This window comes from Xenopus tropicalis, chromosome 5 (genome assembly GCF_000004195.4).
Source record: "Xenopus tropicalis strain Nigerian chromosome 5, UCB_Xtro_10.0, whole genome shotgun sequence".
In the NCBI taxonomy this organism is placed as follows: domain Eukaryota; kingdom Metazoa; phylum Chordata; class Amphibia; order Anura; family Pipidae; genus Xenopus; species Xenopus tropicalis.
This window is the reverse complement of record NC_030681.2, coordinates 69,980,405-69,995,882: the sequence shown is the minus strand read 5'-3', so window position 1 is coordinate 69,995,882 and position 15,478 is coordinate 69,980,405. Positions and strand designations below refer to the sequence as shown.

Below are 15,478 nucleotides of genomic sequence, written 5' to 3'. Positions count from 1 at the left end.
CAGCAATAGGTAAATACACTAATTTAAGTATTATGTCTAATAGGAAAACAAGTGCTAAATATTAGCAAGTGGCAATTTGTAACATAGTAATATGTATACATATAAAATTTGAAAACAAATGTCCACCCAGTTCAATCAGTCTAACTGCTAGTTGATCCAGAGGAAATAGAAAAAAATGCATCTCAGATGGGGGGGGGGGGGGGGGGGAATGCCTTCCTGACCCCCAAAGGCAATCGAACCAGTCCATAAATTAACTTTGTGCTAAAAGCTACCTGTTTCTTTTAACTTGCTAAACACCCAGACCCTTCTTGAAATATGTAGCTCTTACTGTAAAAAAAAATGTCCGACAGAAACTCCTTTCTACTAATATCTTGTGTTTACCGAGACAACCTGCTGGTGAATTACTGTGTTCAATATGAGTAACATATTAATACAAAATACATTTTAACCCCTTCGAACAGAATATATTTATGAAGATAGTTATCAAAAGGTGCAGCCAGATTAGAAATCCTATACAAATGTCGAGAGCTGTGGTATTCTTCATAATCACTTTTTCTGTTTTGTCGCATATTCAGTGATTTAATTGTATTTTTAGTTGTTTGTTGCGGTTTATTTACTGGCTTTTTTTTTTATTTTGCTTGTCCCAGATTGTTCCTGATCTTCTTTGTTTTCAACCTTCATTGTTCTTGGTTGTATTTACTGAATTTTCAGTTTTGTGCTGCTCTTTATTGCTTTTTATTGTTTGCATTGGTTTTATTTCACTAGTGATTTAGGTATTCTGAGCTTGAATCACACACCATAAATCACTTGAGTTGGTTATTCAGGTGTGTTGCTATTATTTGCATTTATAATAATCATATCATAGTGTGACTAGTATCAGGTATTAGGATCACTTTGCCTGATCCATTTGTTGTACTTTACAGTATTAGTTTTAGAGGTTTCACTGCTCCTATTGCATTTTCAGTTTGCTATTGCTGTTGATTACTTGTTGGTGCCCAGCGTGAGTACTGATCCGCTATTCTGAACCAAATCACACAAAATCACTGATCACTTGATTTTAGATTGAAGTTGTTGATTGATCTGTATTTTATTTTGAATTGTTTGTAAGTTCTACAGAATAGTGAGATATGTTTGTATGCCAAAAGTTCAAGGGAGTTCAAAGATTTAGACTCCATTGTCTGCTGCTTTTGTTCACTTTTACGGAAAAAAAAAAAAAAATGTATATATACACACACATATATACACACAAAAGATAGCTGTGCTCACTTAGAGAGTGTGCCTGGGCGCACACCACAAAAGAGTAAATATAGAAAGTCACAAAAAACAGGACTTGAAAGTATGATGGTGAAAAAGAAATAAGGTTCATTTGTTGTTTTATATATATATATATATATATATATATATATATATATATATATATTATATATATATATAATTTTTGAGTAATTTAGTGTATATAGTTATTTATAGTAAAATAGGCTTTAGAATTATTTCGGACATGTCCCCCTTAATCACCATGTACTGTGGAAATTTCAATATTTTCAGAGGGATTAGCTCGACCCACCCAAAACAGCAATGTTTCAAAATCCCTGTCTAAACTGAATACATCAACGCAAGTTGTGTTTGGAATTATTTTGCAGGATACAAATACTGTGGTTTTATGGTTATGTTGGCCAAGAACCAGCTATGCTTTCACTCATCTTAACAAGAGCACAAAATAAATATAATTTTAACAAGTGTGTAAATAAATAAATGTGCTGAGAACAAAAATGAATATGCTATAAATATGTTACCGATTTCCAGTTCAGCTCTGGATTCAGGGATATTTCATTTTTTATTTTTAATAAAGAAGAAATATGCCCATTTATACGTAAAATATTTCTGAGCATATTTCTTTTATAAGCGTTAAATTACTTTAATTTAAATGCAAAGTTTGCGCAGGTCTAGTAACCCATTGCGGCCATTCAGATATTTGTTTTCAGATTGCAGATAAGTACATACTACCTACTTATTCGTTGCTAGGGGTTACTAAAAAATTAGCCAATTTTGCATGCATTAGCCAGAGATAAAGCACTGTTCGCTCTATACTTCTGAGACAATGCATGCCCACAAATTACTGAACTACAACTTTCAGAATTCTTCATTAAAAACTGCAAGGAACTGACAGGGGCAGCAATCTGTTAATCTGCTGGAAAGCTGTAGGATGGGCATTATGTATAGTACAGGTATAGGATCCGTTATCAGGAAGCCTGTTATCCAGAAAGCTCCAAATTACAGAAAGGCCATCTCCTATAGACTCCATTATAAACAAATAATTCTCATTTTTAAAATGCTTTCCTTTTTCTCTCTAATAAAACATTAACTTGTACTTGATCCAAATTAAGATATAATTAATCCTTATTAAAGGTAAAACAATCCTATTGGATTTAATTAATGTTAAAATGATTTTTTAGTAGACTTAAGGTGGCCATACACGGGCCGACTATAGCTGCCGATTCGGCAGCTAATCGGCCCGTGTATGGGGAAAGCAGAGCGGCCTTGCCGACCGATATCTGGCCTGAAATTGGCCAGATCTCGATCGGCCAGGTTAGAAAATTTGGTCGGATCGGGGACCGCATCGGCTCGTTGATGCGGTCCCCGATCCGACTGCCCCATTGCCGCCCACATAATCCGATCGTTTGGCCCCAGGGCCAAACGATCGGATTATTATTTTTTTTACCTAAATGGTCCCCGATATCGCCCACCCGTAGGTGGGGATATCGGGGGAAGATGCCAAGCGAGCGGATCTGCTTGTGTATGGCCACCTTTAGGCCACAGGATTCCAAATTACAGAAAGATCCCTTATCCAGAAAGCCCCAGGTCCCGAGCATTCTGGATAATAGGTCCCATACCTGTATGTAAAAAAAAAAAAACCCTTTTACTGAAAAAATTGTTTGCTCCAAAAGACTACTCCTGTGCAATTAAAATCTGCAATGTAATAACAGTCTAAATAGGAATATTACATTGGGAAATTATTTTAATTCTTATTTGTGCACATTTTTTTTCCCATTTACAACTTTTATTACAATTCCCCCTATGTATGTAAACACTGCATAGTTCTGAAGCCTTAAGTGGTTGTTGATCTAAAACAGAAGCTTCCTTAATAGGGTAGTTTAAAAAAAAAAAAAAGGTTGTTAACTTTACACCCTGTGTAGTTACCCATAGCAATCAGCAAGCAGCATTCAAAGGGCATTTTCTTTAAAGCAAGCATGGTTGGTTACTAGACCTGATGCAAACTTAGTGACTTATTACCCTAAACCTTTGGAGTCTTATTTTTGATTATACATTCAGTAGAAAAAGCAATTTACATATAACTATCATAACTCTGCAAAAACTCTTGTAATCCAGAGTTTTCCACATAAAGGTCCTATACCTGTACAATGGTGTGTTCATTGAATGGCACCTACTATACTCTGGTTGGAACAAACAATAGTATCTTTATGAAAAGCCCCCTTGCGAGCACCAAGTGCACTAAATACATTAGGCAATAGCCTTGTTTAATAAGTGAATTATTTATTTAATTTTTATGTTTATACCAAGAACCTAGCTAATATGAACAGGGTGTGTGTGTTTTTTTACTTTGGTTCCTTTTGTATCTAACAGAGTTCCAGTGTTTTACATTGTACTAAAACACTAACACTAATTAGAACTAAAAAAAAAAAATAGTAAAAATAATAAAAAAAAGTGCCAGCCTATAAAACAAGCCAAATATCTGCAATAGGTATCTTTCTTTTTTTTCTTTTTATATGAAGCATTTAATTAAAATAAGTACAAAACACAGAAGGCCTCTGGCATATAATTAACTACACTGCTTTCAAGATGAATTGTTAACTTTCTCAGTTACTGCACGTTATGTAAATACTATATCCATTCCATACACTGTATACAAAAGCATAACAAATACAAAATATTAAGGCATCTGTTTACTAAGGTGCAATAGACAGCGTTAATGATTTGCGCCAAAAAAAACCACCAGAAAATATGCAAGAGCAGGTTTAATAAATTTGTCACTGTGAATTTTCTGGTGCACATACCTGTATATATTATCGCCTATTATCGTATTTATGCTATGTAAGTTATCTGGCAACTAAAGATTGCGAGAATTGTCACCAAATATAGACAAAATTGATGCCAATTTTTATCGCCACCTGGAGAGTGGCATTATGTGAAACAAAACCAGAAACTGTATAGCGGGAGCGATATAAAGTCCGTTTTTAAACATGAGCAGCAAAAATTAGTGACTGCAACGGGAAATAAATGATACTTATGTATTATTATAAAATTAAGAATAATGTAAAATTAATCGATTTTTGAAATGATATAATATTAGATGTATGTTTACCAATGCAAGGAGTCTGACTGGTAAAATGGGAGAGCTGGAGGCACTGGCATCAGAGCGGAAATATGATGTGAAACTTGGTTGAATGAGTCACATGACTGGGCAGTTAATATTGGGGGTTACACATTGTTTAAGGAGGAAATGATGGAAGTAACAGAGGAAGCTGAATCCTTAGGGCTGTGACAGACGGGGAGATTAGTCGTCGCACAACAAGTCTCCCCAAAATGTCATCCCACCAGCGAGGATGTAAATCACCGGTGGGGTGGCATACGAGGTACGGCGATTTGCCAAAGTCGTGGAAGTTGCCTTGAAAGGAAACTTCCGCGACTTTGGCAAGTCGCCACGCCACTTATGCCATCCCACCACCGATTTACATTCTAATAATGGGGGATTTTAATTATCCTGAAATTGACTGGAACAATAGTACTGCCAGGACAGTAAATGGGAACAAGTTTATAAACTTGCTGCATGACAACTTTATGTCACAGGTTGTTGAGGAGCCAACCAGGAACCATGCTATACTGGATCTAGTGATCTCTAATGACCCAGAAGGTATAGCAAATGTGCAAGTGGTTGAACCCCGGGGTAATAGTGACCATAATGTTATTTCATTTGATGTTTGGTGCAGGAAACAAATTTACACTGGGACAACAAAGACACTGAATTTTAGAAAAGCAAATTTTAGATCCTTAAAGGAGACATTTTATATAAAGTTCATATTCAGTTATAATATTCATCCTCCTTCAAAATGTTAAATGACGCAGAAAGAAAGATGTTTTGAAAGCATTTTACCTCCTAAAAGCCATTATATGAGAGCTGCATACACAACCTCACTGATCAGAAGTCAGAGCCAAATGAGACATGGGAGTGTCCTTCAGTCTCCCACAGGAAGTGGTCACAGCACTGACTGACAGGCTTTACTCAGCAGCAGCAGGGAAAACCCCACCCTCCTTCTGTTTCTCTCTGCTTGTGATGTTGCGGGGGGGAGAGGAGTGAGTAGAGCAGGAACGGACTGCCTGTGACATCGCTAAGCCCCACCCACTCTATGAATATTCACTTCACTTTAAGGTGAGGGTGTCATAGAAGTCTATGAGGGCCGGCGGCTCTGAGCGATATACTGAAGAGTCTAAACCGGAAGCTGGCATAAGGTCTGGGTAGAGCACAGTTTTAAAGCAGTTATGGACATATTTGAACCCAAAGGTATTAAAATAAAAGCACTTCCTTCTATTTTACGTTATTTGACATGGTTTAGTGCATTGTAAAAATTTATGGTATATATCCCCTTTAAGGGCAGTGCTTCAGGGCATAGATTGGGGCATTATGTTTTCTGATAAAAACACAGAGCAGAAATTTAAAATCAATACTGTTCTCAACTTATTCCATTAATAAGAAAAAGTGTTAAGAATCACCCTATGTGGCTTAACTCTGAGGTAAAGAAGTTAATGGGGAAAAAAGGAATTCTTTTAAAGGGAAACGAAAGTCAAAGTCACTTGGGGGTGCCAAAATGTTAGGCACCCCCAAGTGACTTTAACCGCTTACCTCGTACCCCGGGCTGGTGCCCCTGTTAGGAGAAAACAGCACCAGCCCGGGGCACCTGGAGCGCAGCGCTTCCGTCTTCCTCGCTTCCTTTTCCTGAGTGCCAGCGGTGGGCGCATGCGCAGTAGAGTGAAAAGCCGACTTTAACATTTAAAGTTCGGCTTTTCACTCTACTGCGCATGCGCGCGCAGCGAATCAGGAAAAGGAAGCGCCGGCAGCTACCCCGGGCTGGTGCTGTTCCTTCCTCACAGGGGCACCAGCCCGGGGTAAAAGGTAGGCGGTCAAAGTCACTTGGGGGTGCCTAACATTTTGGCACCCCCAAGTGACTTTGACTTTATTTTTCCTTTAAAGCCTATATTTTCCTTCAATTTATATCAGTTGGGCAAGTCTCCCCCACCCAAATGGCATAATTTGTACTGCATATCTCCCCTTCGTTTGCCAGCACCACCACATTTTCATAAAACAAATAGCAGCTTTCACCCAGCAGCCATTTTACCATGACACATAATCAGTTACATTTAAATCTGCAAACAGCATACACACAAAGACCCTTATTCAGCATAAATTTCATAAAGGGTTAAGGCTCGCACAGGCAGAACTGTTTCTACTTTGTTTGAGCACTGTAATGGTTAAACTAAGCTCAGGAGAGTAGGTTAGGAACTGAGTTTCTATGGGAACCAGCAATGCCATGTCTTCATTGGCTGCTAGACTAGGTGTGTTTAGTAATCTGAGCTGATAAAAACTGAGCATGCCCACAAGCCAGAAGTCAAAGCAAGTTCCTGAGGGAGGGGGCTGAGTGGGCTACAGGAGGAGAAGGAAATCCAAGTGATTAAGGGAATGCTTCAGCCTTACTATTAACCTCTGGACAGCCAGAGTGGCAGGTATTAAAAGATTTCAAAGAGACTGTTCATTGATTAAATTTGTGTGTGTGGGGTTTACATGTCCTTTAAGAAACTGTCAGAGGGGACAGTAGCTGCGTTTAATGAAAATAAACACTATAACAAGTGTTGTAAAACAGCAATCTGGAAGGCTAGATAGAAAATGAGGTGTGCATTGCCAAAACCAACCCCAAAATGTTTTTTAAGTATATTAATAGTAGAAAGATGCAGGTTGAGGGTGTGGCCCCATTGAGTTATAATAACAATATGGTTACAGCGGATACAGAAAAGGCAGATGTGCTAAACCAGTTCTTTTCTTCTGTGTATACAGTAGAGGAGCCAGAGTGCCAAGTCCCACCCAATAGCTTCACTGTTGCCTCAGCTCCAACTATGCAGTGGTTGGGACAGGATATGGTGCTTAAAGGGTTACACAAGATAAATGTGAATAAGGCACCTGGGCCAGATGGAATACACCCTCGGGTACTGAGAGAGCTAGGGGCAGAATTACAGTGGCCTTTGTTTCTGATATTCTCAGACTCGCTTCTATCAGGTATGGTACCTATGGATTGGAAGAAGGCTAATGTCATTCCTATACTTAAAAAGGGAGTAAGATCTCAGCCTGGCAATTATAGGCCTGTAAGTTTGACATCCGTGGTGGGCAAGTTATTTGAAGGCTTGTTAAGGGATCACATACAAAATTATGTAGTGGAGAATGGCATTATGAGCAGTAATCAGCATGGCTTTATGAAGGACAGGTCATGTCAGACCAATTTAATTGCTTTTTATGATGAGGTAAGTAAGAAGCTGGACAGTGGGGATGCAGTAGATGTGAACTATTTGGATTTTGCCAAAGCATTTGATACAATACCGTTCCCCACAAACGACTGCTTTCTAAAGCTAAGGTCTATTGGTCTTAGTGAAGTCGTTTGCACATGGATAGAAAACTGGCTACAGGATCGGGTACAGAGGGTGGTTGTTAATGGTACATTCTCTACTTGGAGTAAGGTTCTCAGTGGGGTCCCTCAGGGTTCTGTACTGGGTCCACTTTTGTTTAACGTGTTCATAAATGACTTAGCGGAGGGTATTATAAGCAATGTATCAGTGTTTGCAGATGACACAAAACTCTGCAGACCAGTCAATTCTATCCAGGATGTGGCATCCTTGCAGCAGGATCTTGACCAACCGGCAATCTGGGCAGCTAAGTGGCAGATGAGATTTAATGTGGATAAATGTAAGGTCCTGCACCTGGGATGTAAAAATATGCAAATCCATAATGGAGCTTGGAGTCCATGTAGATAATAAACTTGGCTGTAGCAAGCAATGCCAGGCAGCAGCTGCAAGGGCAAACAAGGTTTTCTGTAGTAAAAGGGGTATAGATTCACGGGAGGAGGGTGTTATTATTCCCCTTTAATGAGCACTGGTAAGACTCCATCAAGCATATGCTGTTCAGTTTTGGTCTCCAGTGCTCAAACGGTACATTATTGAATTAGAGAGGGTCCAGAGAAGGGCAACTAAGCTGGTAAAGGGTATGGAAAGTCTCATTTATGAAGAAATACTGGCCAAGTTGGGTCTGTTTACACTGGAGAAGAGGCACTTAAGAGGTGACATGATAACTATGTATAAATATATAAAGGGATCATATAATAACCTCTCTAATGCTTTATTTACCAGTAGGTCCTTCCTACGGACACAAAGGCACCCACTCCATTTAGAAGAAGGGAGGTTCAGTTTAAATATTCGTAAAGGATTTTTTACTGTGAGAGCTGTGAAGTTGTGGAATTCCCTCACCGAGTCATGCTGTCTGATACATTACATAGTTTTAGAAAGGGGCTGGGTGGGTTCTTAGCAAGTGAGGGAATACAGGAAGATAGCTCTTAGTACAAGTTGATCCAGGGACTGGTCCGATAATATATTCTCATTGATAATAAGCGATAGTTTATAGATAATTTTTAGGAACTTTAGTAAACAAACCTCTATTAATCAAACAGTTAGGGCTCTGGCACACAGGGAGATTAGTAGCCCGTGCCAAATCTCCCTGTTCGCGGGCGAATAATCTCCCCAAAATGCCATCCCACCGGCGAAAATGTAGATCGCCGGTGGGCTGGCATACGCGGCGGCGCGATTTCAGGGAAATCACGGAAGTTTCCTCTCAAGGCAACTTCAGCGATTTCACTGAAATCACGCCGCCGCGTATGCCATCCCACCGGGAACAAGGAGATTTGTCGTGGGCGACTAATCTCCCGGTGTGCCAGAGCCCTTATGATTCCATGTATTAAAGGGCACAAGAAGAAGACGACACTGACCCTGGTGGACATTGTGGTGTTTGAATTTCTTCGCAGGTTTCTTCCACCCAACTTTTGTTCCCTGGAAGAATAAGCAGAAATAAACTGTAGCTCTAGGTAACCAGGGCCTATAGGATTCAAATTTACCTTTGTTCTATTACAAAAACAGTGAAGAAATGTTCAACAGAATAGCTTGTTGTGCTCACAAAACATTCCTTTTCCACAAAGTAAGCTCTGCACTGCCCCAGTAAACCTGGCATAAACCTAGCATAGTGATTTATGCTATACACATATATATCTGAAATCTACTTTGCTCCTGTGCATACACACACACACATAGCAACAGGGCCACCATCAGGGGTCTAGAGCACTAGAAATCACTTTTTTCCATGTATTTCCAGTATTTATGGTAAGCAAACAACATAATGTGAAAATTTGGAAACTTGTAAGAAAAAACTCCAGCTAAATTGGCTCTACTTATTAAAACTATATTAAATACTGTCTGTGAAACTGCGTTGTCTAGTGATTTTCCATTTGGTTTGCTAATCTTTCTGACAAATTGATTTTGGAAATAATGATATCATACCTCCCAACATCTGAAAAATGTAAAGAGGGATAAAAAGAAATGCAGCGCAGCCAATATTTTTTGATCACACCCATTTTTGTGATCCCCTTAATATCACTCCCATTTTACTAAATTTGGCAGGTTATGTAAAGTTTAAACACATTTCTTTGAGGTTGTTTTATGTGTGATTATAGTTTTGGTGAAATTGCTCTTTAAGCTGCAAGTCTCAGTTCCTCCAACAGACCTGTTTAGCTTATTAGTTACAATTGTATCTAAGTGCAGGTAAAACATTTTAAGATTTCTGGGCTCTCTGCCAACAGCTGCTTTTTAATGAAGATTGAGAAACATTGTATCTTTTTTAGCATTCAGTGCAGGAGATCAAAATGAACAAAATGGGAAAGGGACTTTTCAGTAAGAATCCGGACTGTGAGCTAAGCTCTTAAAATAGGTACTGTTCCATGAAAATCGGGACAGTTGAAATGTGTGTCGTATGAATCTTTAGATATGTTAAAAATTTACCCTAACTTTTAACAAATTCTGTATTCTATATTAGAAATAAATTTAACATAAACAGCAAGTTATAAAATATTCATTCCATCCTTTTTCTCTGACTTCAAACTTGGACTAGAAGCTTCTGCCATTCTACCATTAGACCCATCTGCCAGATATGTGCACCCATATTTCAACAGATAAATCAACTTCTACCACTAGCAGCTAACTTATTAAATAGCAAGTCCACAATAAGTAAATTGTAATTCACCTGAAAACTATGGATCTAAGAAGGTAAACTGAGTTTTAATGTAGTATGACAGTAGTAAATGGCAATGAAAATGGCATCTAGAGGCCTACAGGAGAACCTACCTCTGCAAACAGAATTGTAATTTACACAGCAGTCTTGAATCTCTGTGCAGTCATCAGAACATGAGCAAAGACTCCCCGCAAGCCTTTTCTCCCCACATCTTAACTTTTCACATGTCCAGGTATATGCTGCAGACAGAAAAAGGTGAGCAACAAAACAACATTCATGCTTTCATTTAAACTTGCTTATATAATGTATAAGGAAACTATGACTTTTTCTTTGATTTAAATGGGGGCCCAGGGACTTTTTAGAGAAGGCACCAATGTGATTTGAGTGGTATAAGTTATTGTGAGAAAGATTTTGAATTGAGGATAAGAAAATAGCAGTACTTGCCCATTTTCCTATACATCTCCTATTATTATAATGCCATAGGTGCACCAGGGGGAATGGTATGGAGAATTTACAGAGGTCATTGATCTATAGGGGTTGAGAATTCATTAGATAAGCAATTTGATTCTTGTTGCATGGCCTGAAGGAGTCTATAGAAGAAAAAAGGGCACCCCCTCAAGCAATAAAAATTATAGCTTTTTATTCATGATATTATACACGAATACTCTTTTAACCTAGCTGAACAGGTTTCTTTCATCCAGCAGGGGGCCATCTTGGTAATTTGCCCTTTGATCTATTTACGCGAATTACGAAATCTACTAGGCAGTAAGTCATAACAATATATAATCTCCCCTGATTGTGCTGCTGCTGGATAAAAGAAGGATACCTGGAAAGTCATTTTTTTTTTTTATTAAAGAGAAACAAATAGCTAGGAAAGACAGGTACACCTAAACATATATACCTCAGCTCGCCCCTCAGTTGTGGAATTTTTCTAAAAAAATATTGTATGTCCAATGGAAGAGGAACTTTGAAACCAAATATCAGCAATAACTAATTCAAAATATTTGTTTTTAAACCACAAATATAGTCCAAACATAGTTTCCATGAATGTCAGACATTTATCAAAAAATACGAAGTGAAAATTAATGTGCAAGAAAAAGTTGTGAAAAACTGCTTTTTCAAAGACACAGAAAAATTTTCCAGGAAAGGAAAGAGACATCTTCCACTGACTTCTACATGACCTCAACAGGTTTTAGGTGAGTTTTTGGATATGGAATTGTTGTGGAAAAAAATGCATTATAAATCTCAAAAGAAGGAAATTTTCCTCCTGTGATTTTTTGGGAATTGCAACTTTTTCAGTGTCAAAAACCCTGACCCGAAAAAGTCATGGGTTAGTAAATGCCCCCCATAGTGTACAGTCATATACCACCAAATTAGTCCCTAAAATAATTTTCTCTTTCTAATACATATTCTTTACAAATGGTCAGTTTGTAAATGTAATTGCTACTAAAAGCACTGGCTTATTTATTCTTCTACTCTGCACTGCTGGTTCTAAATAAAAAATGTAGCTGCTGGTTCTCAGGCCCGGATTTGTGGAGAGGCCACAAAGGCCCAGGCCTAGGGCGGCAGAAGTTTAGAGGCGGCATGCCGCAACAAAATTTTTAAATTTTGCCCCCATACATAGCAACGGGGATCTTTCCCCACTGCTCCATATGGGAGTTGAACTGTTTGCGCATGCGCACTCGCTGCCGCGCGGGGGGGCGGGGTTTTCACGCATTTGCGCACTCAGGGAAGTAGGGGGGGGGTGGCCTAGGGGCGCACGGAACACAAATCCGGCACTGCTGGTTCTGAATAAAGAAAATAGGAACAGCTATATCATTCTGGTACACACTGCAAATAAATGTAATGCACTGCTTATTTTGCTGTAAGATAACTGTAATGTGCCAGTTAACAAAAAAATGTCTAATTACACTACTACTAATAAGTATTGACTGTAAGACAGCGGAGTCAAGCCAGAAGGGCAGAAAGTAACTGATAAATTGCCATTACATTTCAGTATACAACTTTAAATAACTATACATTGGATTTTCTTCCATAAGTCAAAATTTCATATTAGTGTTAACAAACCCTAAACTGTACATGACTTAGAATCACTAGTACAAGTGTCAAATCCAAAAATCATTCTTAGTTAATGCAGGTGGAAAAAAACATTGCAAATATGTTATTTTTGAATAATCAGTTCAGAAACATTGTGCTTTTACATAAAACTAAAAAGGTCTTGATTTCTCAAATATTGAAAGCAATAAAAAAAAATTAAAGGAGTCCTTCACTTACTGTTTTTTGCACAATAAAATAAAATTCAATATGATCATTAAAAATGCTCGTTACAATGGTGTTCTACAGCCCTGGCTCCTGAAACGGCAGCGGACAGCTGCTTAACAGACGTTGAAGACAAATGACATTTATGTGTTATGATGTTCTATAACCATATAAATGTATAGGGCTACTTTTATGCCATTAGTAGAACTATACAAAATGTGAAATGCTTTTTTGTTTTCATTGGACAGCACGTTATGTTTTAAATGCACAAACTATAGAGATTTATGTCCTTTAACATGCTCCTTATTACATTAAACATAACTACAGGTGGATATGAAAAATTTGTGCTAGACAATATAGACAATCATAATTTTACTCGGAAAATAGTCATAACTGCTAACCATTTCTTTTATAGGACTGAAGGGCAGGATGATGCTAAGTTTCTTATTGGGAATGTTGGTAAATACAAAACACTAGCAGGGCACATTTCCACACAGTATTAAATGATGATTAAAAGCAGCTGCATTCTGTGCAGGTTAAATACCTGGCTGTATGCAAACATCCTGGTAATCTAAACAGCAGTTTCCAAGCTCCACGCAGGCACTATCACAGCGACAGCTTCCAAACTTTCTTTCAAAACATCGCCCTTTGCAACTGGTTACTAGGAGTAAAAAATACATGTAAAATGTTTTAGCTAATGCCAGCTCTAGCAAGAATTATTAAAACTGATGGAAAGGCCTTGCACCCACAAGAATATCAGTAGGTGGCCAAATAGGACAATCAAGGATATTCTGGCCAAAAAAAAACAGCTCAGACCCAGATGTGGCCATTCAATAGTTGTACCTAATGAACAGATGGGATAGGGTAGCCACATACAAGTAGCTGTAAGCTAAATTAATTTCTATATCTAGGAGTATAATTCACTGATACATTCATAATTTTGATAGGATAGGTCTCCTTTAATTACCTTCCCTTGTACAGCTTGGTTTGAGTCCAAATATGCATCCCAGAATAGCTGTTAGCAAACATACACAGATAACCTGTAACAAAAAAAAAGTAAAAGATCTTGAGTTCTATTTTTATTTAAAAAAAAAAAAAAAAAAGCAGTCAGCTGTAACACACAAACAAGCTTTACTAATAATCTTATCAAACGGAATTAAGCTATAGGTAACCAGGGCTGTGGAGTCGGTAGATAAATTCTCCGACTCCAACTCCTCAGTTTCTGATACTTCCGACTCCACGACTCCGACTCCTCTGTTTTTAATATGCTAATGTATTTTATACATCCAGGAAGTGGAAGGGGCACTTAAAACACAACTGAACTGTTAATAAACTGATAGACAATTGTATCTATACTCCTACTCCTAATGATTTCCCTAGAATCCCATAGTCATCTTTAAAGTTTAAGCTAACATTACAGCTGAATTACAGCAGTTTTTCAAATTTTTAAAGCTTCAGTCTTAAAGGAACCAAAAAATAAAAGAGCTTTAAAGTAATAAAAATATAATGCACTGTTGCCCTGCACTGGTAAAACTGGTGTTTGCTACAGTAAAAAAACTATAATTTATATAATAAACTGCTGTGTAGCCACGGGGGCAGCCATTCAAGCTGGAAAAAAGGAGAAAAGGCACAGGTTACATAGCAGATAACAGACAAGTTCTGTAGAATTCAATAGTGTTTTATCTGTTATCTGCTATGTGCCTGTGCCTTTTCTCCTTTGAATGGCTACCCCGAGGCTACACAGCAGCTTACTTACTGTATATAAACTATAGTAGGGTTTCTGTAGCAAACACCCCAGCTGTACCAGTGCAGGAATGGCTGCCCCCATACTACATAGCAGCTTATTTATATAAATTATAGTAGATTTTCTGAAGTAAACACACAGTGCAGGGCAGCAGCACATTAAATTTTAGTTACTTTTATACACTTTCATTTTTTGGAGTTACTGTTCCTTTAAACTATTGACTACCCATTCCCTTCACGTATACAAGTATTTCTAGTCCTGCAATTTTTTTTTACTTAATTAGTTATCAGTGAGAGTTAGGCTGGGTTCCCAGTGGGCATTGTGTTCCCTGTAACAGAGGAACACGACACAGTGGAGCTACCGCACCTTAACTGTGTGTTACATCCCATTTAGTGAAGCATACCGTCAATGAAAAGCTTCATGGTCACTCAACGTGTTCGTTTATGCATAAATATGTAAAATGTATAAAGGAGGGATAGGCTACAGGCAGAGCAGACATTATGCATGTATAAATATGCAGACAAGCCACATGAACATTCCTGGCAATCCCCTCCACCCCTCTCAGAGCCATTATCATTTCATACCCAATGTTATTGGACTTCTGAAACTATTTTATCTTGCTGCTCCCTAACTCTGGAATTCTATCCCTGACTATCCCTGAGTCCCTCCCCCTCTACAAAAAGAAACTCCGATTATAGCTGTTGAAACACTATACATTATCTGGTCCAGTCTAGGCATTAGAGGGCCAATGCCCAAACCTTTTGCCCTCCCGTTTGTGCCTAAATGCTGTCCACCCACTTAGATTGTATGCTCTATGGGACAGCACCCTCCTTCCTACTGTGTCTCTTACCACTTGCACTTAGGACTGGATTTATGGGAAGGTCACAAAGGCAAAGGCTTAGGGCAGAAGGATTTCAGGGGCAACATAGCACCGAACCACATCTAATTTTCTTCGAAAGCACTAAAAATTTGCAGGAGATTTACCTTCTCTGTGTGTATTTACATTCTAAGATGTATCTGTGTATTCTGTGTATCCTAGTAATGCTATATTAACATTTTGCTTTGTGCTCCAATATATAGGTAGTTAT

The 15,478-nt window shown here is 38.3% G+C and overlaps 1 protein-coding gene across 1 annotated transcript in view; it reads right to left on the bottom strand.

Moving 5' to 3' along the window:
* The window catches only part of enpp1 (ectonucleotide pyrophosphatase/phosphodiesterase 1), a 69,734-nt gene that overhangs the window by 40,245 nt on the left and 14,011 nt on the right, over positions 1-15,478 (bottom strand). Inside the window, exons 2-5 of the mRNA XM_031902489.1 lie at positions 13,614-13,686; positions 13,191-13,307; positions 10,501-10,626; positions 9,096-9,156 (exon numbers count right to left, since the gene is read on the bottom strand). Of these exons, the coding sequence (XP_031758349.1) occupies positions 9,096-9,156; positions 10,501-10,626; positions 13,191-13,307; positions 13,614-13,686 (377 nt within the window). The remainder of the gene's footprint in view (positions 1-9,095; positions 9,157-10,500; positions 10,627-13,190; positions 13,308-13,613; positions 13,687-15,478) is intronic.